Source organism: Dasypus novemcinctus, chromosome 2 (genome assembly GCF_030445035.2).
Source record: "Dasypus novemcinctus isolate mDasNov1 chromosome 2, mDasNov1.1.hap2, whole genome shotgun sequence".
Classification (NCBI taxonomy): domain Eukaryota; kingdom Metazoa; phylum Chordata; class Mammalia; order Cingulata; family Dasypodidae; genus Dasypus; species Dasypus novemcinctus.
This window is the reverse complement of record NC_080674.1, coordinates 17,037,331-17,063,298: the sequence shown is the minus strand read 5'-3', so window position 1 is coordinate 17,063,298 and position 25,968 is coordinate 17,037,331. Positions and strand designations below refer to the sequence as shown.

General features: G+C 40.5%; 1 protein-coding gene across 1 annotated transcript in view; it reads left to right on the top strand.

Annotated features, from left to right (window-relative positions):
• The window catches only part of MARCHF11 (membrane associated ring-CH-type finger 11), a 130,324-nt gene extending 111,368 nt beyond the window's left edge, over nucleotides 1–18,956 (top strand). Inside the window, exon 4 of the mRNA XM_058307150.1 lies at nucleotides 18,466–18,956. Coding sequence (XP_058163133.1) covers nucleotides 18,466–18,788 — 323 coding nt within the window. The 3' untranslated portion in view covers nucleotides 18,789–18,956. The remainder of the gene's footprint in view (nucleotides 1–18,465) is intronic.
• Nucleotides 18,957–25,968: the final 7,012 nt, after the last annotated feature.

Sequence of the window (25,968 nt, the reverse complement as noted above, 5' to 3'; positions counted from 1 at the left end):
GGGGTGTTAAAGTTGACAGTTGGTTGCTAAGAGGTAGAAAGAGAGCCGTGAAGGACGAGGACATGTTCAACCGATGGCTCTTCCTTTACGGAAATCTTCTGGAAGGCTTCTGTGGGTCAGGTGTGAATATTTAATTTTCAATCTACATTTACTATGCAGTTCATGTCTGTTTTAAGCAAATAAAAGTGCAAAAGGATATAACTTTATATTGTCGCTGGGGAATGCTTTTAAATATTTAAATAGATGGCGTTCAGACTATGATTGTGCACCAGGAAAACTAATATAAAGGATTTAAATCACTGAGATGTTGTAGCCCAGTGGCAGTAATTTAGGAAGAAGTAATAACCAGAGCAGGCTTGTATTGGCTTCCTACTAAGAAAATGTGCACAGTGGACAAAGCATGCTTAGCAAACCTAGAAATAGAAATGAAGCTCAAATGAACAGTGAAAGAAACTAGGCACAGGATTTGGTTCTTAACTCCATACTTTGCACATAGTGAAAACAGACAAATGTCACTTCCATTGATTGTGTGATTCAAAGGAATAGAGAGGAAAACATTTATTAATGATTAAAAGGTCAAGGAAATGAAAGATGGCCATATGAGGACAAGAGTGATTTGATTAATTTGCCTCTAAAAAGTAAGCACAGTTGCAAAGTCATTTTAGTGCCTGGTAGAACCAGGGGCGGTGAGTGCAGTTTCTTGTTATATAAGCAACACTAAAACCCTATCATGTTAATGGGATTCCCAAAATAGAGATAGCAGTGCTTGTACCTAATCTAATTAGCACTATAAATTAATGCCAAGTCCATGTCTGGACGATGTTTTGACCTTCCTGGAGATACTAAGGGAAGGGATTGTTCATGGTTATAAAAGTAAGAAGCTCAGTTACTTTTCTTCTCCTTTTAATTTTAAAAATTGCCCACATAATGTGTACATATTTGCAATTCTTAAAAATATAAACACAATTCGTGTTTATATTTATGAAATACAAAAAGGAAAAGAGACTCTTCATGCCCCTCCTTCTGTTATAACACACCCTTGGCAGAAATGTCTACTCTCAACATTTTGATTTATCTTCTCCAGTCCTTTTTTGTTAAGCATGTGGGCACATAGGTACATACACACCTACGTGGACTGGTTTTTTCATTTAAGTGGGGTCATACTATACATGTCGTTCAGCAAGTCGTTTTTCTCATTCAGCAATATGATTTGGAGGTCTTTCTCATTACACTCACTAGAACACACGTTCAATGATATATTCAACTTTTTTCTATTGATGGATATTGAAGTTGTTCCACCTTTTTTTGCCATTAAGAACAATGCTGCAAAGCATATCCTTTTTTATAGGCAAGATTCCTAGAAGTGTAAAGTCTGGGTCAAACAATATGTTCACATTAAATTTTGATAGATCCTTTGCAGTTGCCCCCTAAAAGCGCTCTCCCAATTATATTTCCCCAGAATGTATGAGAGAATTCTCATTTCCCCACATCTTGCTAACTATCATGACTTTTTTTTTACACTTTAAGTGGTAGGTAAGTTATATTTAATAGTATTAACATGGTTTTCTTTAAATTAACCCTAAAACTATTTTACACATTTGGGGGCACTTTTATCTGAGAAAATAAGAATGGTCACCCTGGACCAGACAAATGGGCAGCTCGTCCTGCTGGTATTCTTTGGGGGTAGCAGGGGCGTGAGGCTACTCTGTAAACACTTATACTTCCTGAAGACAAAACCCGGCAGAGATCACTGCCTCTCAAAAACCCCGAATTCTGCAGTGCGCGCAGGAGGGGCTGTGTGCTCAGCTTCTCTACTCTGTGTTTAACACCGAGGGACAAGCACTTCTCACTCTATCTCTTTTCAATTTAGAACATGCTCCCTGTAATCACTTGAAGGAAAACGTCCTCCCTCTCTCTGGGACTCAGGCTTAAAGTACTGATTCTGATGTTGCTTGTTGGCTATATTACTTTATTATGCAGATTAAAGCACAAATATGCAAAAACAGGATATATAGGTACACACACATGCCCACACTCGTATACACTCTGATATACTAACCAAGAACCAAAAATAGCTCTCTAGGCTCTTTTGGAAAAATGAAATGTGATTGTTTATGCTGCCGTGCTTTTGAAAGCTACAGAGATTAAGGGATTACAAAATAACCTGAATTACACTAGAAGGAGATTGAGGGGAGTGGGTGTAGCTCGGTGGTCGAGTGCCTGCTTCCCATGTCTGAGGTCCTAGGTTCAATCCCTGGTACCTCCAAAAAAAAAAAAGAATAAGATTGAAATATCTTCACTTGACTTTACCAATTGTAATCGATACTGAAAAAAATGTTCCTGAAGAGTGTTCCTTCTGTAGTAAATTCATACTTGCCAAGATTAAGCTTTATTTTAAAATATTTTGAATCTGAATCATTTTTTAAAAATTCATGTAAATTATTATAGCTATTATTATTGTCCTTTTGAAAAGTGCACTTTTCTCAATTTATAAGCTACTTACTTGGACATATAGAAGAGAACCAGTTAAAGCCACCAATGGGATAATGAATTCTCATTTCATTATAGAACTTTAGAATAAGAAATAAATAACAACGTATTCCTATGATCTTGCATTGATTCTATTAGATATATATTTGCCTTTAAAAAAGCCAAGATACTCGAGGTCCTGTGTTCAATCCTGGTACCTCCTAAAAAAAAAAAAGGAAAATGAAAAAAACAAGATTCATCCCCCTTGCTCTTGATATTGCGTCACTTTGCTATTTTTTCATAGCTGAACAGCTAAAAGTAATGTACAATTTCATGTTTTATTAACGTGAAGCTTTCAATGGACATTTTCTAACTTTGTGATACTGTATGAGTAAAGGTGACAGTTTTTGACAAATCAGAGCTCTTAGAACCATCAAACTCTGTTACCACAAATATGTTCCCCTGTGGAGAGTGGCAGGCACCTCTATGTAATGCCAGGGTCGTTTCCTATTTAAACGGGTGCTTTTAAGGTCATTGTCCCCCCTGTGGATAATTTTCAAAGAATATAAACTATTTAGCATAAGCAAAGCAGAATTACAAAGGTAAATCTACTGCTTAGAGAAAAAGATTCTAATTCATTCCAAGCAAAATATAAATGACTTTTAGATGATGTCCTGTTTAAGATTTTCCATACCGAGGCACCTCTCAGTATGGTTCAAAAGTCAGCAGTGTTTCTTAAAGTACTGTATGTGAGAAACACATCTCCCAAGAGAAGCGATTTAGAGTGAAATAAATATTGGAGGTTGAAACATGCCATCCTTTGGAGGAGGGGGAGGGATGGGTTTGCAGGTTCTTCCTTTGCCCCCCAGGGTTGCCAGCCACAGACGAAGGTGCTCGAGAGAGCCCAGACTGGCAGGTTTTGCTAAAGGCGCGCCCGGGGTTCGTTGTAGCTAGATAGTGTTTTTTGAGCTGTGAAATATTCATGGATACCTGTAAAACTTATCAAATCCCCCTGAATGAAGGTGTCATTTTCCCAGGAGAACAACCCCCGGGTGGCAGCACCTGTTGGGGCACTGAGCCCCACACAGGCAGTCGAGGAGGGGACTCTGTTTCCTAGACCCCCACAAGGGAAAGCCACAGGCACTAGAATCGAGTGTGGTGGGCCCCAGCCGTCTCCACACCTCGGGTGCTTTCTACGGGAAGTGGGGACCATAGCAGCTGGCCACCAACACCCCCATGTCTCTCCTCAAGGCCAACAGGCAAGGCGGCCCCAGCCCATTCACTGACTACACAAAGCACCCCAAACCCAGATCCAAACTTTCATCAGAAAAATTTCCGGGGACGCCTCTGTCCCCCCACGTGCCAACCCGCCCGCCCTGCCACCTCCAGGGACAACTGAGCTTTGAAAGTAGACAGGCCAGCAGACGCCCAGGGTGGGGGCGCGGGTGGCTGCTGAAGTGCTGATGCTTTGGCTTCCGCAGGAGGGTGGGCCGGTGGGGGCAGGGGTTGCTGCTGCATTTGTCTGCGTCTGAGTCCCATCGGAAGCAAGCGATGAGTCTGCATGAATCATAAGGCGTGTGGAGAGGAAACTCAATTTAAACACCATTTCCCATAATAGCTAGGAAAGCTTATTAGCCCAGCATTTCCTTTCAGAATCTTCCTATCAATACAATTTTCCCTCTAGACGCATGAAGAACATCAGCCACCTTTGCTTCCTGTACTTTCATTTCCTGATCTTTAATTTGATCAGAGACCCACATACCTTCCAGTGCTACAGTTATGCTTTTTCTGGGAGCCCTTCCCTTCCTTCGGTTGCCTCTGTAGGGAGGAGAGAAACAGTCCTTTCCTCTGGCCCACGGCCCTTCCGGCTTTTTCCCCCAGGCTTCATCCTGGGCAACCACGTTGGTGGGGAGGTTGCCCCTGTGGCCATGAATGTCGCCAGAATTGCATGTTCTGCTACCTCGTATGGAATAAGTTCCTTAAACAGAGTATAATTCCTGATTATCACCCCAGACCATTCTTTCCTGATTTCAGAATATCTTAGCATGCTTCCTCACCCAGGAAGTCCCACCGCTTCATTTAAGAGTCTGATGCAACACGGTCAGCACACCCAGGAATCCACGGCCAGGACCACTCAGAGCCTCTGAGAGTCACAGTTCCAGTGTATCCTGGGTAGGCCTCCTGGAGGCAGAGGCAGTGGCCCTTTGTAACTCAAAGGTGTCAGTGGAAAAACAACACCTTTTTCCTAAACCCCCACAAGGGAAAGCCACAACCACTAGCATCGAGTGTGGGGGATCTAGCCATCTCCACACCTCGGGTGTTTTCTACGGGAAGTGGGGACCATAGCAGCTGGCCACCAATACCCCCATGTCTCTTCTCAAGGCCAACAGGCAAGGCAGCCCCAGCCCATTTACTGACTTTTTGAAAAGTAGGCCATTATTATCTCTTTACTCTGAAGGTATAAATTATAGGCTTTTCTCTGCCTTAATTATACTGATGTTTACTAGCTTATCTGAAGATTATTATCTTAGTTACTAGGGATGACTAATAACTTTTGAATAACTTTTGAAACCCCAGGAGATAAAGTAGAGGGACATGTCTTGTTTTTGCTCAGTGCTGGGCCTGGAATGGTCACTCAAAGCTAATTAAACCCTTTGGGCCTCCTCATGAGGAGGAGAAGAAGGAAAAAACAAAACCCCAAACCAATGCCTTCATCTCATTTGACCTTGTAAAGTTCAGGGTGTTTTGGAGAAAATTGTTATCTTTTAATTAGCAGAGTCACAGATAAGAACTGTTGTTATTGGTGACTTAAGTTTCTTCCACAGGAAATAGTATCCCTGTATCAACCCTCTCTCTCAGTTTAGGTTACTTTGGTCAAGGAGGGTTAATCATTCATTCAGCCAACATTCATAAGTTCTTACTGTTTGCCAAACCTGGGGTATGGAAGGAGACTTAAATAGGACAGAGGTTAGCAAACGGTGGCCTTCAGGCCAAACCCAGCCTGCCTTGCTTTGGGACAGCTCACCATCTAAGAAATATTTTTTTGGCATTTTTAAGTGGGTGAAAAAATACCAAGAATATGGTTTTGTGACACCTGAAAATAATATCAAATTCAAATCTTAATGACCATAAATAAAGTTTTATTGGAAAACATGATTGTGTCCATTCATGTATGTATTGACTGTAATTGCTTTTGCAGACAATGGCAGAATTCAGACCATATGACTTGCAAAATGTTTACTAAATGTTTACATTTAGTAAAATGTTTACTTTCTGGTCCTTTGAGAAGGTTGCCAACACCTAGAATATAACATGCTCCTTGTTTTCCATGTTCTAAAAGTGTGTTTGTGGAGCGAGTGTTAGGGAAATTAGCAGTTAATATACAACATGAAAAGTGCCAGGAGAGAAATATATGTGAGAACAGATTGGATAAGGTTAATCATATTTAAGGTCAGCAGAATCTTTGGCAGGAAGAAAATCTTGAACTAAATTTTAAGGGTAAGAGAGAGTTTGTTACATCAAGGGAGTAGTGGCAGATGGGTGCTCCGAGATAGGCTATTGCCCACCTACCAGCACATGAAAACTTGGGATCTATTTAAGGAATCATATGTGTTTTTCATGTGGCTAGAGGAAAAGATGTTTGTTGGGAGTAGCAAGGAGGAAAGGAAATTTAGTTATCTAGGGACTACTTTGGGTGGAGCTTGGGAGTGAGACCCAAACTGAAAGCTTCGGGAGTCACCTAACTACTGGATGATTACTTGACCAGTTTGATCAGCCTGATGTTGAAGAAATCTCTTTGACAGGGAGGGGATCATGGAGGAGGCTGTGGAGACATGTTAGAGAAAATGAGAAAGCTCTTTTCATAATCCAGGCAACTGATTAACCCTGGAGAGAAGCTGCTAGAAGCAAGAGTGGTTAATCACAAAATCTGGTGGTCAATTCAATGGAGATAAGGGATAGGCATGAGTAGTTAGGGTTTTGCTGGAATTTCTTGGAAATCCAAGTGGATATGGCCAGCAAACAGCTGGATTTAAGGGTCTGGAGCTCAGGCCTGAGGTTTGAGTTGGAGATATATATTTGGTAGGCGAAATCAGTGTCTTCAAAGGAGAGTGACTGGTGAGATAAGTTCAGTTTGGGGACATGGTGAGGGAGGAAGTACAGGGAAAGGAGTATGACCGAAAATAAAAGAACGGGGTCAAGAGGAAGGAGTTTCTGGGAGGAGGAGCAAGTGGACAACAGTGTCACATATTGTATCAAAAGTAAATGAAATGAAGGCAAATTTACTCACTAGATTTGGCAATATGGGGGGAGTGGAATATATAGACACAAGATTGCAGTAAATTGAGAGTAGCTGGGATGAGCAGTGGGGGATTCAGAATATAATTTTTTAAATCTCGGCTTTCAAAGGACAGAGCTAAATGATGTCAATATTGAGAAAGATTTTTGTTTGTTTCTCTTTATGGTAGAGTTGAGTATGGCCAAATGTTGAGGACAAAGAAGCAGCAGAAAAAGTGAAAATACAAGAGTGGGAAAGGATAAATTGATTTCTCTACCTTGCACAGGAGGGACCCCCATGCCTGAGATGAGCAGGAGGAGAGAGAGGGTGGGCATAGCTGGAAATGGCCACATAAGCTGCTATGGAAGAAGAAATTGAGGGGACTTCTTGCAAAAGACCTCCCATTTCTCAAGTAAAGTACGTAGACTGATCATCTGCTTAGACAGAGAAAGTACAACATAAGGAAAAGTGTTTGAGAGAGCAGCAGTAAGAATGATGAGCTACTGCTGATGGCATTGGGGAGAGGAAGCTGAACTAAGAGACAGGAAGGATTGCTGGGAATGATTGGAAAACTTCAGGACTGGAGCAGGGGTGTCTCCAATCTGCACAGCTTTGAGTTTTTACTACCTGGGCACAAGGAGTAAGTGTAGAGAGACTGAGCTAAGATGGCCCTGGACAGCAGATTTGCTGTATAACAGCTGCAGTGTCAACCTTGCCTCTCACTTCAAGTGGTGAGAGGCTAAGTATAGGATGGGCTGTGCTTTCTTGGCTACCAGAAAATGAACCAAAGCCAGAAGGAAGCTGACAGATTGAGGAAAGATCACATAGTCCCAAGCTCAAAGTCATCAGGAGGTGAAAGAGAGTGTATGGAGATTTAGAAAGTGGGAAAGTAAGAAGTGTTGGAGATTGTTGTCAGCAGTGGAATGTTTGGAGTTGGCATGGTTTCTGGAAGGTCTGGGCTGGAGTGAAGAAAGAGTAATGGAGGTCAAAGGATTACATCTATCAGGTTTTGGCTATGCCATCCACATGGACTCTGAAGTACTGCAGGTCTACAAAAGCTGAAAAGGTCCAAGAGCCAGGGAAAAATATCATCCATAATGATGGAGGGTAGGTGACAGGTCAATAGGGGACATCTCTTGTGGCCTTACTCTTTGTGCCTCTGTGCACATGTGTGTGTTTTATATGGTGTTGCTCTTTCTGTGACTTCACTCTCTTCCAGAAGAGTCATGGTGGGAATTGGTAACACAAGAGGCTAGAGAACAACTGTAGCGATTTTAGAAAGCTCTGAGCGTGACCCCACATCAGTCCGAAATGAGTTTATTAAAAAGTCCAGATCAACTTGGGAAAGGATGGTTTTCTTTAACTGGGCAGTTTCATTATGGTACCAAATCATTTCAGGAAGAGCCACCTGGCCTCATCCAGGAAGGTGCAGAAGAGGCTGCTACTTTAGCCTGAAAACCTGGAGATTGTTCTTCAGAACTGATATCTTTCCCTTTGGGGATCTCTGGGCTTCATACTATTTTGCAGCATAAACTTTCTCAGGAAAATGTCAACACCATCATTCTTCTAAATGATGCTTCTATGGAGCATGCTTAGGTTGCGGGGTGGTGGGTGTGCTGATGGGGAAGGGGCACAATCTGTTCAGCTTTCAAGACTGAGCCAAGCATAGAAATGAAGTCCATATAGGTTTTCAACTGCTTCCAAATAAGTAGAAATAGTTTGTTTTTTTTAAAAGGATCTCTCAAAGAATACAGTGATCTAAGATCATGTTTACTTTGATCCAGGCAGCATTCTAAGAACTTAACCTAAATTTTAACACTCAATCCTTAACACAACCCTCTAAGATGTGGGTAATGTTATTCTCATTTTAGAGATGAGAAAACTAGGCACAGATTAAGTAATTTCCCTCAAAGTCATACAGCAAGGAAGCAGAACCCAAGATTCAAGGCCAGACCCTGTTTCTCCAGAGCCTGTGGACAATGAAGAAGAATGCTTCTGTGACTTAGTTAATTTATATCTTATTTGGGGGAAAAAAACAAAAATAAAAAACCTCCCTTGTAGGCTGAGCTCAGATAACTAATTTCTGAAATGTTATCCATACAGTAAAGTGACTCTTTTTCTTGAGTTACTGCTCAGATACCTAAGGCATGATATAGGGAATATATTTTTTTTTAAAGTTGAGGGTATTGGTTTTAGATAAAAAATGGAGGAAAATTTCCTCTAAAAACCCAAAGTGATGTGTTTGTGTGTGTATGTGTGCGTGTGTGATGCCTTCATTTATTCTAAATTAATAGTCAAAAATATATTTTAAGAATTAGTGAAAAGAATGGGAGATATTTAATAGATCATACCAAAAGCCACTTCTCTCTTTCCATTGTCCTGAGTGAAAAATTTCTTAATGAGAATAAGCTGTGAAAAGGATGACACCTCAACCTCTGATTTTCTCATTTGGTGACAGAATCTTGTGAAAACCTAAGGTCTGAGCATTTTGATATTCTGTTTGAAAATTCCATTAATATTTTCAATTAAAGAAATCTTCCTGAAGCCTTGTGAATGAAATCAAAGAGTTCGACATATTAATTAGGCCAAGGTGGTAGCTCTTCTGTTTGAAATTTTTGCCCACTGCCTGTTTGATTTAAGCGAATTGAAAAAGCCAACAAGAATGAAATTCCCTTTGCAGGCCACAGTGATAATCCATTTGAATTTTAATTAAATGTTTCAATTTAGATAATTTAAAATATCACACACACACAAACTAGAACCACCAGAACATTTGTGATTTACCCTGGAGAGTACTGAAGATCATGTTCTGTGTGTTTGCACTAGACTGTTTATCAGTCAATGAAGAAAGAAAAAATTATTTTTACTTCGACCTGCGGCTAGGAAAAGATCTGCCAATAGCCTACTTGCAGGAACCAGAATGTGGGAAACAAATGGAAATCTAGCAAAGTAATTCCCATCCCTAAAAAGCTTTCATGAACACAAAAGAGAGACACTCATGCTTTTGGAACCAAATACTGTTTTCCTTAACTGGGGGCTTACAGAGTTATTTCGTTTTATAAATTGTGAGGATCACTGTAATCTTCGCATCTGAGTCTGAGTGAATGCTACGATGTACTCGGTAGGAGAGAGGACAGAGAAGAACGTAAACCATCCCAGCCTTTGCTGTTTCTGAAAAGAGCATTCGACATTCGATTCCGTCGACTTCGGGGTCAGTGTAGGCACCATCCCTGCAGACCACTGACAAGCGAATGGGCCGAGAGACTCGTGAGGTCTGGCCTTTGGCCGAGGGTGGCCTCTTAGGTGTGCTCTGGCTCAGTGTGAGGATGGAGCCAGGATTCTGGGCTCCAACACAAATGGGTTGTAGACCCAGAGAGAAGGGCTTGGATTACATCACAGCCCATAGTTTTGGACTTTGAAATTCAGTGGCTGTATTGGTCCACCAGGCTCTTTGTCCTCTTCTGATCCTTGTGATACATAATTTTACCCCTTTGCTACAAGGTGTTTCCTCTGCATGACTTGACGGACAGAAGCAAAGAATCATTTCACTCAGAAATGAATCTTTCTAATTCATGCCACAAGTCTCTTTCCATATAGAGAACTAGAGGATATCTTCTTTATCTACAAAGGTATTTTTTTTTTTTTGGAAATCATCATATCCATGGATTTTTCAAGCACTTTGGAGCAGAAACTTTGATGATAAAACAAACCTCTCCAGTGAATTCCGTTATTCATTGTTTAAAAATTTGGACATATCTTGTATTTTATAATGTATAACAATCCTGCAGCTTTGGGGAATGTTCTGTGAATATGTTGGTAGTAAATTAGTGCTCCACAGCTAGTCACTGAAAGATCAGAATATGTCTCCTATCTACCGAGAAATAAGAATATCATTAAAATGATTGATGGATGGATTGGCTTCTTAGGAAAACAAGTGACCAGATGAATGGATAATTTCCTTTTTATTCTCCCTTCCTGTTTTGCCCCAGGTAGCAAACAGGAATCCACGTCTGCTTTTTCAGCTCTAGGACAGGGTATAATCATTTTGTTAGTGTCCAGATTCCTGATTTTTTTATTAGCAGACATGCATTTGATGTCAGGGCTAACCTGATAGTGGTGGACTCTGGTACAATTTGCAAGAGTTGAAAACAAATATTTGTAAATGATTTTGGCTCTCTTGTCCCTGCCAGGGCTTCCCATAATTTTTTTTGAGCAGTGGGGGGAGGAGAAGGCTAAAGCCCACTCTTGAGAAATAGGGGCCCCAATACCTATACCTCTTTCAACTCGAGTCTTGGAGTGTATTTCTCCATTTGTTTTTGGTATCTTAAGATACAACTCGAACATTTCAAAGAATAATATTTAAGATATTTCCATTTCTGCTTTAATAAACATTGTTACAACTCCAATAAGTCAATCCTTATCATTCTCTCGATTCTAGTATATCTCCTCCCTCTCTCTGTCTTTTCCTCTCTTCTCTCTCTCTCTCTTTCTTGCTCACTCTCTCTCAAAGAGAGAGATTTATTGAATTCCTACTATGTACCAGGCATTGAACAATAATAGGTACCTCAAAGCAAGTAAGTTGTCCTCAGGGAGCACACAGCTCATTGGGGGGGTCACAGGCATATAAACTAATGGTTGCAGTACAAGTGATTAAAAAAACACTCTTCCCTGTGTAGAGACTGGAAGGAGGGGACAATTGGTTTTGTTTGAGTGCTTCTTGAAGGCAGTTATAGGAGAATGGGCTTTCCAGGCAAAGGGAAATCTTGGTTTTGTGATTTTAGATCAGGTTTGCCAAAAAAGACAGAATTTAGTGCAAGGGGTTGAGGAAGAGGGAAGAATCTAGGTGACCCCCGGGTTTCTGGATTAATTTTCTCAGGATGCCTTTTCCTGAAACAGGGACTACACGATAAGAAGAAAATTTAACCCATGTCAAGACTTTTCAGGCAATGGTGTGCTGCATTCACTGCCAATTATAAAAGGGCAATATTTCCAATTAAACTTTGCCGTCTTGTCTGTTCCTAGGCAGTGATGACATTAGCCTTGAAGATCAGGCAAAGATGCGCTCTTTGCGTGGAGGCTGATAACTGCAGGTTTCACTGCGTGGGGAGGACGGAGAGCATGGCCACGTCCTAGAACAGACCCCATAAACTTGCCATGTGTGCGCTCAGGGAAGCTCATCATTGTTTAAGGCTTTCACGAGGGTGACCATCATTGCTTCTTGTAGGCTGTTATCTAATTGCAGCCTGGGTAGGTTGGATCATTAGTATTTAGAAATTAATCATCCTGCAGTGTCCAAGGTTTTTCACGTTGTGGGAAGTTTCTGAAGCATTCATTGTCCTTATTATGTGTCTTACACAGAAGTTTTATTACCAGTGGCAATGATGAATCTGTCCTTGACCCACTGAGCTTCAAGATCTCATGGCCACCCTACCATTCTTATTTGGCTGTCTGAATTTTACTGGCTCTAGGCAGTTATGGGGGCAGCGAAGCTCTGCCCCATTTATATTTTGCAACAGAGAAATGAACGCATCTTTTACAGATCCAATGTATTTTATGTGGAATATTTCTTTATATTATTCCCATATGGGCAATCCTGGAGATACATATTTATGAACGTCCCCATATATGATCAAAACATTGTAGCTTCCAGAGGCCTGGACTTTAGGATATCTAGATTGCACTGTTTTTGAGCCTAATCACATTTGTGTTGGCATATGTATTATCTTTCAGTCTTCATCTCCTTAAGGATTTTTATTTTTTCGGTTATTTTTTGCTTCAAGTCTCCTGTATATCAGTCCAACAAAATCATTCAGCACATATAGAAATAATAACTTATAGTTATTTCTTTAAGATTCATATTAACAAGATTCAACAATGAGGGGGGGCTTTAAAATAATTAACTCTACACTCACATGTAAATTTCCATAACTGTAGAGCATTTAAATTTGGGGTAGATGGAGAAATAATGCTGAGAAGATAAAGGCATTTTATTACATTCCAGAAAAGATAATCACTTCACCAGGTGCCTTACACCCCAGCCTCATTTCGTTAACCGTCTTTGGAACAACCATGTTCTGGTCTTCACCAAGTAGCAATGGAAATTAAGGAGTTGAAAGTGGGGCCACCTTATGAGATGGATACTAAACTGTTCTAGCTTGTGTCACATTTTGGCTTCTGGTACACTCAACTTCTCAGAATGACACAGGGTTATACCTGTAATTACTGAGTTTGGTTACGACTAAAATTGACTGCACATGTGTATCTGTACATTTGTTATATATGGATATAATTGCATGTATGTAGGTATGCATTTACATATGTAAGAAAGAGAAAGAAAAGAGTCTTCTAAAATTTAACCTACAACTCAGGCATTTTCACAATCAAGAGCCTTTTCTGGTCAGATATCTGCCACGAGTCCTTTAGATTTCCCAAGGGTTGCTATGACTGAATCGTACACAGGACTTTAACCTGAGTCTGTGGTTCCATCAAGTGGCTGTATTCTTGGAAAGCTCAGAGTGTAGACAGGGCATGGGCAGCTCTATGCCTCCAAGAAAGGTGGGGTTACTGGAGGAAACTCTCACCCCTTATAGTGCTCCCCTTCAAATAAGGTTCCCTACCTCTTTCCTCTCCTGTTGTGGGGAGGGGAGCAAGAAGCTGTTGCATTGCACTCCTAGAGATAGAACGGTATGTGATCTATTAGGATATTAAAGATGGAAGCTAATTGTGTAACTTTGCCCAAATCATAGTCTCTAGGACTTAAATTACTCATATTTCAGTAAAACTGAAGCTTGCAGAGAACAAGGAGTAATTTTCAATACTAATGGGGAATCACACAATATCTGCAAGGTCTCTTAGCTGTTCTTTGCCTAGGAGAGACTGTCTTACATTGCAAATTTATCATGCGTATTTGTGTAATGAACCAGACTGACATGTAGACACATTTGGGTGCCAGTCTTAACTTTGGTTCTTTTATCTTCACAATATTGTCTAGGTTTTAAATCTCTCTAAATCTCCATTTCTTCACCTGTAAAATTGTAGGCTAATAGTATCAATTTGTACAGTTGCTGTTGAGATCCAATTAAAGTCATGCTTGTAATAAGCACTTAGCACAATGCTGGACACGAAGTAGATACTTGGTAAAGACTTAGCTTTTAAATTATGAAAACCACACCTATCCACATACGAAAGTTGAGACTGGTAACTCAAAAAATAAAATTGTCTGCCCCAGTGGTTTGATAATTAATATCAGATCAAATTTATTTGTATTTGACCATATAAGTGTTGCAAGTCTTTGTTAATTGTAACAATTATGATATTGAAATAAACATAGGCATATGGTGTGCGTGTGAACATCTGAGCATGTAACCACGTGTGCCTGGATAGACTTCCCCATCATTTCTTTGAGTAATTAGCTTGTCTTTACCACCATATAAGGATTTCAGCTAACATATCACTTTGAAGTTGAAATACATTTTACTTACATAAAAACTATGCATTTAGTTCAGTGAAACCCCAAACTATTTAAATCTGCTTTGTTTTTTAAAGATTATTCCCTAATAAAAATATTTCATTGCATACCAATAAGAGAATACTCCAATTAAACGTTACTGGCTAGAAAATCTCAACATATACACACACCCTGCTCTCAAAATCCCAAATTCCCATGAATCACCTCTTGTTGATATCCATGCCATTTAGCAGCAAGTATCCTAAAATTTTTAATATTTGCATTTTGTAAAAATTGTCTGCTTCACATTTAGTGACTCAGATGAAAAAGCAAATCCCAGCCTGTTCTCCTCTGACCTGAAAAGACAAAGTGATAAATTCATTTTAAGGTTTAACTGGAGGTATTGCTCCTTGAGCAAAGGCCCCCGGAGGGAGTGAGGGCCTCATGTATGAGGCAAGAGGGGATAAATCACCCACAATAAAGAATGCCAGTACTGCTTTTGAAAAGCTGGGTTTTCATCACATAAACCAGAGTTGAATGAGTCTTTATCCCTGCATTTAAATTAAAATACTTGTCATGCCTTCTCATAACCACTAGTACCAAAAACATTTGTTACCATTCCAGAACATCTAAATGTTCGGGGGAGGTTGAGAAAAGCATATTACAGAGATCTACCTTATGGGAGTTCATCATATTTCATTAAAATTTAAGCTTGCAGAGGGCAAGGAGTAATTTCGAATGCTCGTGGGGAATCAAGCAAAATCTAAGCATCACTTAGAACTTGAAATACAATTAAGAAGTAGCACATAGAGTTGGAAATTCAAGAGGACTTTGTCTTCATGGAAACATCAAGAAGTTCTCTTTCTTTGTATTCGGTTAAAAATGTACTATAAAGACCTGTGGGATTTATTTCTGTTCATTCAGTAGATTTATGTATTTAGCAAAGAGCTACTAGGCATTTATTCCCAGAAAGTGAGTCTAAGCTCTAGTAAATTATCTGCTTCTAGTCTTTTAAAGGAAATCAATAAAAAAAAAAAAAAGAGAATAGGATCCTGTGAGATGAGTGCTTTCCCCTGATAAAGCTCCCCCTGGTCACAGCACTTGTCCAAAATGACCCTGTTGCAAACTGTAATTGTTCTGTGATTAGCGTGAACAGATGTTCCTCACTACATAGATTCACTATTGATTTTTAAATTAATAATAATGTCTTGTATTTGTATAGTTTCTTAGAGGAAACCTGAGCACTCTAAAGTTCATGAGTTCCTATTTATCTTCATGCCATCCTGCTGAATGTAAAGACTAGGTATTCCAATTGCATTTGAAGGAGGAAAAATAGAATCAGAATGTTAAATAATTGGCCGTGGAGAATTCAGAAAGCTAGTAATAGAACCATCACTTAAAATCTAATAGTCCTGACTTCTAATTCTGCCTGTTTCCCTAAAGCATCTGGTCAGTTGGGTCAACCTGGCTGATTCCCTTATAAAAAAAGGTGATCAAAACAATTCTTTGAAGTTGTCAAGGTTAATTGACATTTAAATTTCTCCTTGGTTTGATGAGCGACAACAGTTGGGCGTACAGCATTTTTATTTAGTGGACCACATGCAGTTTTAGTGGCCAGCATTACTATCTTTAGAGTGCTTTGAAGTCACATGTGTCAGAATTTAAGTCTTTGTAGGAGAACAATACAAATTTAAATATTGATAATAGGTAGGGTGTGATTTTTCAAGGACTGGGTATCAGATCGTCACCTCTCTGGAAATGTTTTGCTGACCAAAAAAATGAAATAATCTCCCCAACAAAAACCATGCTCAAAACCCTTCCTCATTGCAGCCATTTGATGAGAAGATTACTGCTGTCCTTTTAAATGTACATTTCTCCAACCTTAAAAATATTGGAAGACTGATTATTTTCCCCCCTCTTCTATTTCAGTTCTTGTCAGTTTGCCTCTCATGTGTTTATTACTTTGTCTGTTTCCTCTTTCCTGCTACCACCCACTCCTCACATAGAATTGGCAATTGTCTCCCCAACTTGTTTATTCCTTGATCCATCTTACAGCAGACTGATTTTCCTAACAAATGCCCCATGATTTTTGAAATTATGGATTATTTAGGTGCCCCAAAAGTATTTAGAATATGTTGAACATCCATATCCCAGCACCCAGCTGAAAAATGCAGCCTTAGGGGTGCAGTTGACATCCCTCTTTGTTTTTGTTTTTTTTTTAAAGATTTATTTATTTATTTAATTTCCCCCCCTCCCCTGGTTGTCTGTTCTTGGTGTCTATTTGTTGCGTCTTGTTTCTTTGTCTGCTTTTGTTTCTTTGTCCGCTTCTGTTGTCGTCAGCGGCACAGGAAGTGTGGGCGGCGCCATTCCTGGGCAGGCTGCTCTTTCTTTTCACGCTGGGCGGCTCTCCTCACGGGCGCACTCCTTGCGCGTGGGGCTCCCCCACGCGGGGGACACCCTTGCGTGGCAGGGCACTCCTTGCGCGCATCAGCACTGCGCATGGCCAGCTCCACACGGGTCAAGGAGGCCCGGGGCTTGAACCGCGGACCTCCCATATGGTAGACGGACGCCCTAACCGCTCGGCCAAAGTCCGTTTCCCGACATCCCTCTTTGAACCTGTCCCAATCGTGTCCTTTCCTTCCCTCCCCATTATCTTGAATTTGGTGGTTATCATCCTCATGCACGTTTCTGTACTTTCTATACTTTCACTTTTATATATATATCAAGATAATGCATAATATTTTCTGGTTTGTTCTGTAAATGGTATCACCCCAATCATTTCTGTCGGCAACTTTCCTTTTTCATTAGTGCTTTAAGATTTTCACTTTTGTTTTGGTTTTGAGATTTATTCACATTTGTGCGTATGACTTTATTCCATTCTATGTCATTGGATCCATACACCACATTTGATCTATTCCTCTGAAGATGGAGGTTGAGATTGTTTGCGATTTTTTTCTCAAACAGAAACAAGTGTGCAATAAACGTTTTTTGAGCATGCTTCCTTGACAGAGGGGTGAGCATTTCTCTAGGGCATGTACCCAAGTCTGAATGCTGGGTGGCAGGATCTGCTCATTTTCAAATTTAAAAGTAATTGTGCCAACTGCCACGCTCTACTTACATGACACACTCCATCCGACGCTGGCCTCCTTATTGATTTCTCAATGCAATTTCAGCTTCCTTAAGGAGAGGAGCTTCTTCTGACTTCTCTATCTGATGGGATCAACTCCAGGGACTCCTTATTGTAAGAAGTCACAAAGTCAAAGCTTTTGGACTGCATGCTGAGATGTAAACGGGTGAAAACGCAGGGTGTGGGGTGGGATGTGGTGTGGACTGTAGAGGGCACACCCCACTCGAAGACATTTACACCTCAGTTTACTTTGACACAGTTCCTGCCCAACAGAATGTATGGGTGCACCAAGCCTGACTTAATAGGCTGCTGACTTATGGACCTGAGATCATAAATTGTATGACATTTATTTTCCTGAGAACCTGTCTCGCAGGCATGTAACCATCCAGTTCCCTCCATAGCAGCGAAGAGCAAGGGTTCTGGGACTGGCCGGCCTGGGTTTGAATCCCTGGTGCGCCACCTACTGGTCGTATCCTCCGGAGCAAGTTATTCTAATGTCCACAGGGCTCACTTCCCTTGTGTATACAGTGGGGGAAATGATAGTACTTATTTCACAAAGCTATGGTGAGAATTAAGTGAGATCGTAACTCCCAACTTAGGTACTCCGTACATTTTTGTCGAATTGTCGAGGAAAGAAAATAATAAATAGTTGTATCACACCTCCTCTGCCCCAGCCATTGTTTTAGGAACTGGGGAGATGGCCTGACCTTAATGTCTGGCTCATTCCTAAATTGAGTTGCCAGCTGCACAGGTGCAAGGGCCTGCCTGTCTGAGTAGCCATTGGATGAAAGCCCCTAACATACTGCTTAGTGCACAGGGACATACAAGAAATGAATGTTGAATGAATAAATGAACCTAGTGATTCTCCTAAGGCATTGTAAATGCCCAAACCATGATCGGGCAAGTAAATTATATCTATGATAGCTTTACTCTGCATTTTATCAGAGCGTTTGAATATTAATTATGCCTCTGCAATATGCGTAATAGCCAGCCATTAGCCACAATCTGTGAGGAGTCAGAATACCACTTTCTTTGATGGTGATGAATAAAAGAGAATTGACTGTTTCTTTAATCCCTGACATGTATCCAAAATAACATGCCCAGCCGTTGATTATAATCCATCTTGTCACTTTTTCCTGACTCTAGGTCTCATTGTCCATGAAGGAGCTGCAGTTTACAGAGTGTTCAAGCGCTGGCGAGCTGTTAACTTGCACTGGGATGTGTTAAATTATGACAAAGCCACTGACATCGAAGAAAGTAGCCGGGGAGAGTCTTCCACAAGTAGGACTTTATGGTTGCCTTTGACGGCACTGCGGAACAGAAACTTGGTCCACCCAACACAGTTAACCTCCCCAAGGTTTCAGTGCGGCTACGTGTTATTACACCTTTTCAACCGGATGAGGCCCCATGAAGATTTGTCAGAAGATAACAGCTCGGGAGAGGTTGTGATGAGAGTGACTTCAGTGTAACGGAAGTGCAAGGTGACACAGTGTGGACCACCTAGCACATTCTGGAATGTAATTGCAATGAATGGCAAACCCATAGCACTTCTAAAAAAAAAAACATCTATGAACTTTTTAAAAGTTATGCTTTTTATATGAACATTTGAATTGCAAATACATTTTTCTGAAGAAAGAGTTCTCTTGTTCTTTGTTTTCTGATTTATGACATCTTTTATAAGTTGGTACTTGAAATCATTATACGTATAATTTAACTCGACTTGGTTAAAAGAATGATGAAAGTTATCCTTGAGGCCAAAACTATTTTTTCTTGCTTGTTTTAAATATATTTTTATCAAACTTTTTGCTCTATGTGTAATTTTTCAGATATGCTACAAATGGATAAGCGTTCAGGAGGCTGTGGGCACATTCCAAAGTGCTTGTCCAATACGCAAAATAGAGGTGCTTCCATGAGGCCCTGCCAGGGCCTCCTTGTGCCTGCCATTGGCAGGTAAACTCGATCACGGATTTTTTGCTGCGATGAAATACTCTGTCATCAGGAATTCAAGTTCTAAGAATTGCAACTTGTTTTCTTACTTCGGAAAAAGTTGAGAGCATATAAAAAAAGATAAAAATGAGTGGCCTGAAAGAGATTTATTCTAATACATACTACTTCGGCAGGGCATCCTACTGACTAATAAACCTAAAAGCTCACCAAAATGTTGCCTGGCCACAGTAATTGTAATGATAATAAGAGTAATGCTGCCTCACGTTTGCATAGCCTTCTAATAGACCTATTGCAATTATTTTGGTTAATTATTAGTGTCTTGAATCCTAAGAGCACCATTTTAATTAGATTTCCATTTCGTAAAAGCGTATATACCTACTTAGTCATTAAACACTGATCATAATACTTGGTTTAATGAAGTCCCAGGAAATGTGTTCACTGGCAGCCAGAAGTGCTTGCCTTATACTGGATGAGTATTTTTTTTAAAGGAGAAGAAAAATGGAGCTACTGACTCCCCAAGAACAACTTGCTAACTAGTGGTACCTGGGGATTTTCCACCATTTTATCCTCTTAATGGAGGTAATTGGCATGTTTTAATGGGCATTGAGAGAATAGATAAGAAAGCAGGTGCGTGTGTGGCCTGGATGTGATGGCTCTTTGAAGTGATTGATGATTAGATTTAAAAGCATGTAGGATGAAATGCTTTACATTCTATTTTCTAAAAATAACTTTGGAGTGAATTAGAATAGAATAGGTAATGTTTACAGGCAATGTTGTGATTCCTATACAGCAAATTCTGCCAATACTTAAAAGGGTATTTTCCCAGTTGAAAAACTGCATCACAATGAGTTAAGAATTTAACAATTTGCAGAAATGTGAAGAATGAATCATCAAGTGAGGAAAGAAGGAAAATTCAGCCAAAATTTAGAGACAGATTTCAGAAGTGAGAGTGATAAATGGTCTTATTCTAAAAAAACCATATCTGTTTGTTTTAACCCAATATCACGCTGGGGTTGTACACATGCACGTTATCCTGGGCGAGGCACACCGGGTAGAAGTGAGACCTAGAAAACTGGTCTTTGTCCCTGAAGGTCTTACTGTCTAGGACAGGAATGCAGGTTATTTAATAGAGACACCAGAGAGGCAAATCGACTGTCAAAGCAAGAATCTGTCATTTGCACCCTGCGTGTGTCAATATTTGTCCTGAACAATTAAATCGCCAAGGCCAGTCACGAACAGCACAATATTTACTGAGAATAGTTGTGGGTACTGTTGGCCCACCTTATATGATACTTTAGATCATCGTGTTAAAAAAACTGGCTAAAGTATTAGATATAGATTAGGCAATCATGGCTCCAGTATTTTCAGCAAGCCAGCCCTTTAAATTAGTGTGCATTTTGTTTTTATATCGACTCAATCAAAAATAAAAAGGGGGCAGCGTGTAAGAAACCCTCTTTCTGTCTCCTGGGCAGGGGTGTGGGGCACGTGCAGTGGAGACACCTGGACAAGACAGTGCTTGAAATTGTAATACAGGTGCAGAACCCAAAGCAATAGCAGAGTGAGAGTCTGGCAGAATTTTCACTCAACAAAATGAACCATCTATAAAATGATTACATAGAAACTCCAAAGAAACAATCCAAGAGGTCTGTTCGGAGAATTGAATTCACTTCTTCTTCTTCAAAAAAAAGTTAAAGTCTCACTATCATTCAATATGAGCTATGATATAAATAATTAACTTTCCAGTTGTGAACGCCATACCACCCTAAATGTCAAAATGCATTTGTGGTAAGGTAATGAATTGGAAATTCTTTATTTTTGACCTCTTTCCCAATAATACGAAAATGTACACCTGTATGCAGTCTCTCTGGACATTCATTTTATAGCGTAAACAAAATGAAGCACCTTCTGTATGCCAAGCACGGTTAGTACAGGGCTGCAGAAGGACCCAGACAAGTCCCTGCTGGCGGGGAGATGCGAGTGGGGGACACAGGGCACCTCATCATAGGTGCTGGGATGCAGGTAAGCAAAGGGAGGGAGGGATGCGGCCATCAAGAGGGGTCAGCTCTCCCTAGGGCAGCTGGGAAGGGCATCACAGAGGAGCCGCCAGGACTCAGGTCCAGAAGAAAGAGCAGAAATTTGCTACTCAGACAAAGGAAGGAGAGTTGCTCCAGGAACGGCTCTGGGTGATGTTCCAGGAATGGTCAGAGGTTTCCAGTGGGAGAGCATCAGATGCTTGTGATGACATATCCCAACCCTCTGGGGCTGGCTAGTAGCTGGAACTTAGACCCATAGGGGATCGTGAGAAGACGGGGGTCAAGCAGCACAGGGCAAGGTCACGTCTGGGGGATAGATGTCCTCTCTCAAACCCATCCTGTGAATAACACTCCCAGTCCTCAAGTTTTGAGGCCAAAATGTAATGAATTGTCATCATAGCCTCAGGAGATGGGGAGAAATTCTACAAAATGAAATGGTAGGCAGTGCTCATAAACAGATAATTGCTATAAATTTGATAATGCATAGAAATTTGGGGCATCATAGGGCTCTGCTTTACTCCTCTTTTCCAGGAGACAGCGAAACTCACGTTTTGTAAGAGGAAAGTGCAAGACAGAGCTTGTGCAATAGGTGGTGGTTTCTTCATTACTAAAAGTGTACCCAGACACGTCCTAAAGTATATCATCCATTTTTTATCCCATATATCCCCAGATCTAAAAATATACCAAAATAAAACCAGCTCTCTCTTTGCTTTTGACCTTCGGCTGCTTTTCTTTTCCTTTCTGTTCCCGCCCCCTCTCCCTTATAGGTTAGTACTGTCAGGCAAGTGCTCTCATTCCTCCCTTGTCTATGGAGGCAAACAGCCAAATAAATCTGCCTTTGTTGATCCAGAATTAGATCAGTTGTATTCTAGCAATTAATGTGCCCTTTCCAAACAGAGGCCAGGCTTTGTCCATATTGCCTTCATAGCTTCTTTTTTTAAAACTTTTTGTTTAGAAATAATTTCAAACTTCCAGGACAGTTGCAAAAGTAATAAAGATACCTCCCATCCAGATGCCCAGAGCCAGTCACTTTTAACATTTTGCCACATTTGCCGTCTCCTTCTATCTATCCATCTTTCTATGTATCCATCCATTTTCTAAACCTTTGAGACTGGATTGTATACGTCATGCTCTTTGAACACTTAATACTTCCAAGGCATTTCCGAAGAAAAAGACTATTCACGTATATAACCACCTTAAGTACAGTTACCAAGTTTAAGAAACTTAACATTGATATAAAACTTACAGACTACACTCCTTTTTTTTTTCATTTATCCCAACAACATCCTTTAGTGCATTTTCTCCATTAATAGCTCCAATCTGGGATCATGTATTGACTTTAGTTGTTATTATCTCTTTATTCCTCCTCTCTCTCTCTTTTTAAATTGTAGATATGTGGCATGAACTTTCCCATCTCAACCATTCTCAATCAGTAGGATTAATCACATTCAATGCTGTGCTACTCTCACCATCATTCATTACCAGAACTTTTCCATCACCCCAAACAGAAACTGTACCCATTATATATTAAACTCCCCACTCCCTGATAAATCCAGCTCCTGGTAACATGTACTCTACTTTCACTCTCTATGAATTCGCATATTCTAGCTATTTCATGCAAGCGGAATCATATAATATCTGTTCATTTGTGTCTGACTTATTTCTCTCAATGAGATGTCTTCAAGATTCCTCCATATAGTAGCACGTATCAGAACTTGTATTCCTTTTTAAAGCTGAATAATATTCCATTGTATGTATGCTTATCCATTCATCTGTTCTTGGACCTTTGGGTCACTTCTACTTTTTGGCTGTTGTGAATAATGTTGCTATGAACATTGGTGTACAAATATCTGTTTGAGTCCCAGTTTCCAATTCTTTGGTGTAAATATCTAGAAGTGGGATTGCCAGGTCATATGCTAGTTCTATGTTTAGCTTTTTGAGGAACTGCCAAACTTTTCACAGCAGCTGTACCATTATAGCTCTTTTTTTTTCACTTATGCATTTAATAACAGTAAGTTACAAATATCTAATATTTTTTAAAAAATTATTTCCAAGTTCATCCTTCATCAAACTAAGATGTGGTTTTACGAAGGTGTGTGTGTGTGTGTGCACATGTATGTCTGGTTTATATAAAATGACATAATTTATATAAACATAATTTAAAATCCTATGTGTTAAAACATGATTGGTTAACTAACTTAAGAAAATGCTTGACGCAGTTAGCTCAATTCCATTTCATCAGTTCAGAAGAAAAGTTGCCATCACGTATGCAGAATTGCAGCAGATGCTGCAATTTATAGCAAAGCTCGAAGTCCTTGGGCCCCAGTGGTACCTAGAGATTAATTCATTACCTTCATAAAGGTGCCAATTTACACTCAGTGGGTTTATCTAGTAAATTATTCAAAGAGTTTAAAATTCTTTTATGAGATTTCTCTCCCTGTGAAAAATAGAACATTAGGAGCCAGTGGGAGAATGAAACTAATACATGCTTTCTCGTAAAATGTTGGTATGTTTTTTTAAAAAAACAAAACATTATAAACCTTAGGCCAAAGCATCTTCTATTCTTTTTCAGAGCAAGGTAACAGCCACTAAATTTTCTGGTAACTTTTTCAGATTTTTGAGGAATATTCTACGGGTGATGTGGCTTTTCAGGGGAAATTGTCTTTTTATAATACGATAAGTTAAAAAAAAAGGTTTGCTCGAAGATGAAGAGAATGGAGCTTAGCATGTGTAACTGTGTAATGATGATCTTGGCATTTTAAAATCTAACTTTCTGGACCCATCGAGCAGGAATATTCTTCCAGCTGCTGGATCACACAAGAAGCATCAGCTGGAGTGAGAAATGCCTTATGCCAGTGGCACTTTTAATTTTTCACACAGCTGCACAGGACCTTTGTAGCCACAGAAGGTGGTTGCTTCCCATAAGCTGCTGTGACTATGAGGACGGTGTGAACTGAGGCTAGAGATGCTTCCTATGGTACTCTTAGGAATTTTAGGTTCTAATAAGAGGAAAGAACAAAAGTATTGATTAGTAGTCCAAGAGAAGAAGAAAAAAGTCCTTTAAAAGTGGTTGGTTTTCCTAGATGCAGCTCTCAAGATGCTCACTCGTCTATGTCCCCATTCTTGTTTATTAATCCTTGTTTAGGCAAATTCTCTCCCTTATGCCATTGTTAAAGTTACTGTTACCCAGGCACACAAGGGGGACCTTAGGCTGTTCCTCCTTAGCACCTTAATAAGGATTTGAGCACCCTAGGAGCTGGAAAGCCTGTCCCTCATCCCAAGATAAAGAGCAGTTCAGGCAGCACCAGTGGAAGGAAAGAGGGGAAGATGGTGGCAGCAAGCCCCAAGGACTGCCTGGAGGCAACAACAAGAGGAGCCTGCCTAGCAATATGGGAACAGACACAGGCTGATTTCAAGAAGCAGACTTGTGGGGGATGAAGTCAAAGAAATTGGCAGTAACAACAAAATGATTGGAGTGCCATGGTGCTGGATACGAGAATTCGAAGAAAGGAGCACTTCAAAAGGGCAAACGACTCAGGCAGGGTTTACAGTCGGTTTCTTAAAGGAAGCAACCTCTAAACTGAGACGTTACAGGAGAACCAGGAGCTAACAAAAGGAGCAAAGGCAGAGCGGTCACAGCAGCCGGGAATATTGGAAGAGGAGCAGATGTGGAGGTCTAAGGTGCGGAGAGAGAGTAAGAGCTCTCATGGGTGGCCCTGGGTCTCCTGGTGCCATGTGCCAACCCTGAGACGGGGAGCACAGGGCAGAAGAGGTCCAGAAGGAGCGAGCCGAATGTCCCTAAATTCTGTTGTGGATTTGCTGTAAGAAACGGGGAGATGTCCAGGAGATGGATGTGTGGGTCTAAAGCTTAGTTTACTGCTAGAAATGTGCATGTGAGATATTGATGGAAACAACGCCTTGGAGAATGAGAACACTCAGGGAAGGCGTATAGGGTGAGAATTGCAGACAGAGGTGGGAGGAAAACGAGGGAGAGAGATGTCTAGAAGCCAAGGGGAAAGGTTGTTTCCCAAAGGAATAGTGGTCAAGGGTGCTTGATGCAACTGAAAAGTAGGATCATGACTCATCTGCTGGATTTACCAGCAAGGAACATCTTGGTGGTGGTTTCGGTGAAATTGTGGGTGGATGGTGGGAGAAAGCATGGTTCAATTACCTGTTAAGTGAAATGGAGCGAGAAGTTCAATTGTGAGTAACAGTGAAAAGTAGGAGGTAGATGTTTTCTCAAAGGAGGATTTTCTTTTCTCCGCCCCCCCCTTTCATTTATTTTTCTTCCTCTCCTTCGTTTAAAGATGTGAGAACCTTGAGGATGTATAAATGATGTTGGAGAGGACCTGGGGAGGCAGGGAAAGATTGAGAAATTGGGACTGCATATAAATGAGAGAGATGCAGGACCCCTAAACAAGGTCCAAGTGTTGATGGGACCCGGAACCTGGGTAGATGTCAGGCTTTCAACCAGAGTTGTGCCAGAGGAAAAGGAGGGAGAAAGGTAGAGATTGTTGCAGGTAAGTATGTAGGTTTGGTGATAGAAATTGGAGCACTATGCCTGACGGTCCCTATTTTCTCTTCAGAATAGGGAGCAGGGTATATCAAATCAAATCTGTTCAAAACAGAACTCTTGATTTCTCCTGGAAAATCCTTTTTTTCCTGCCAT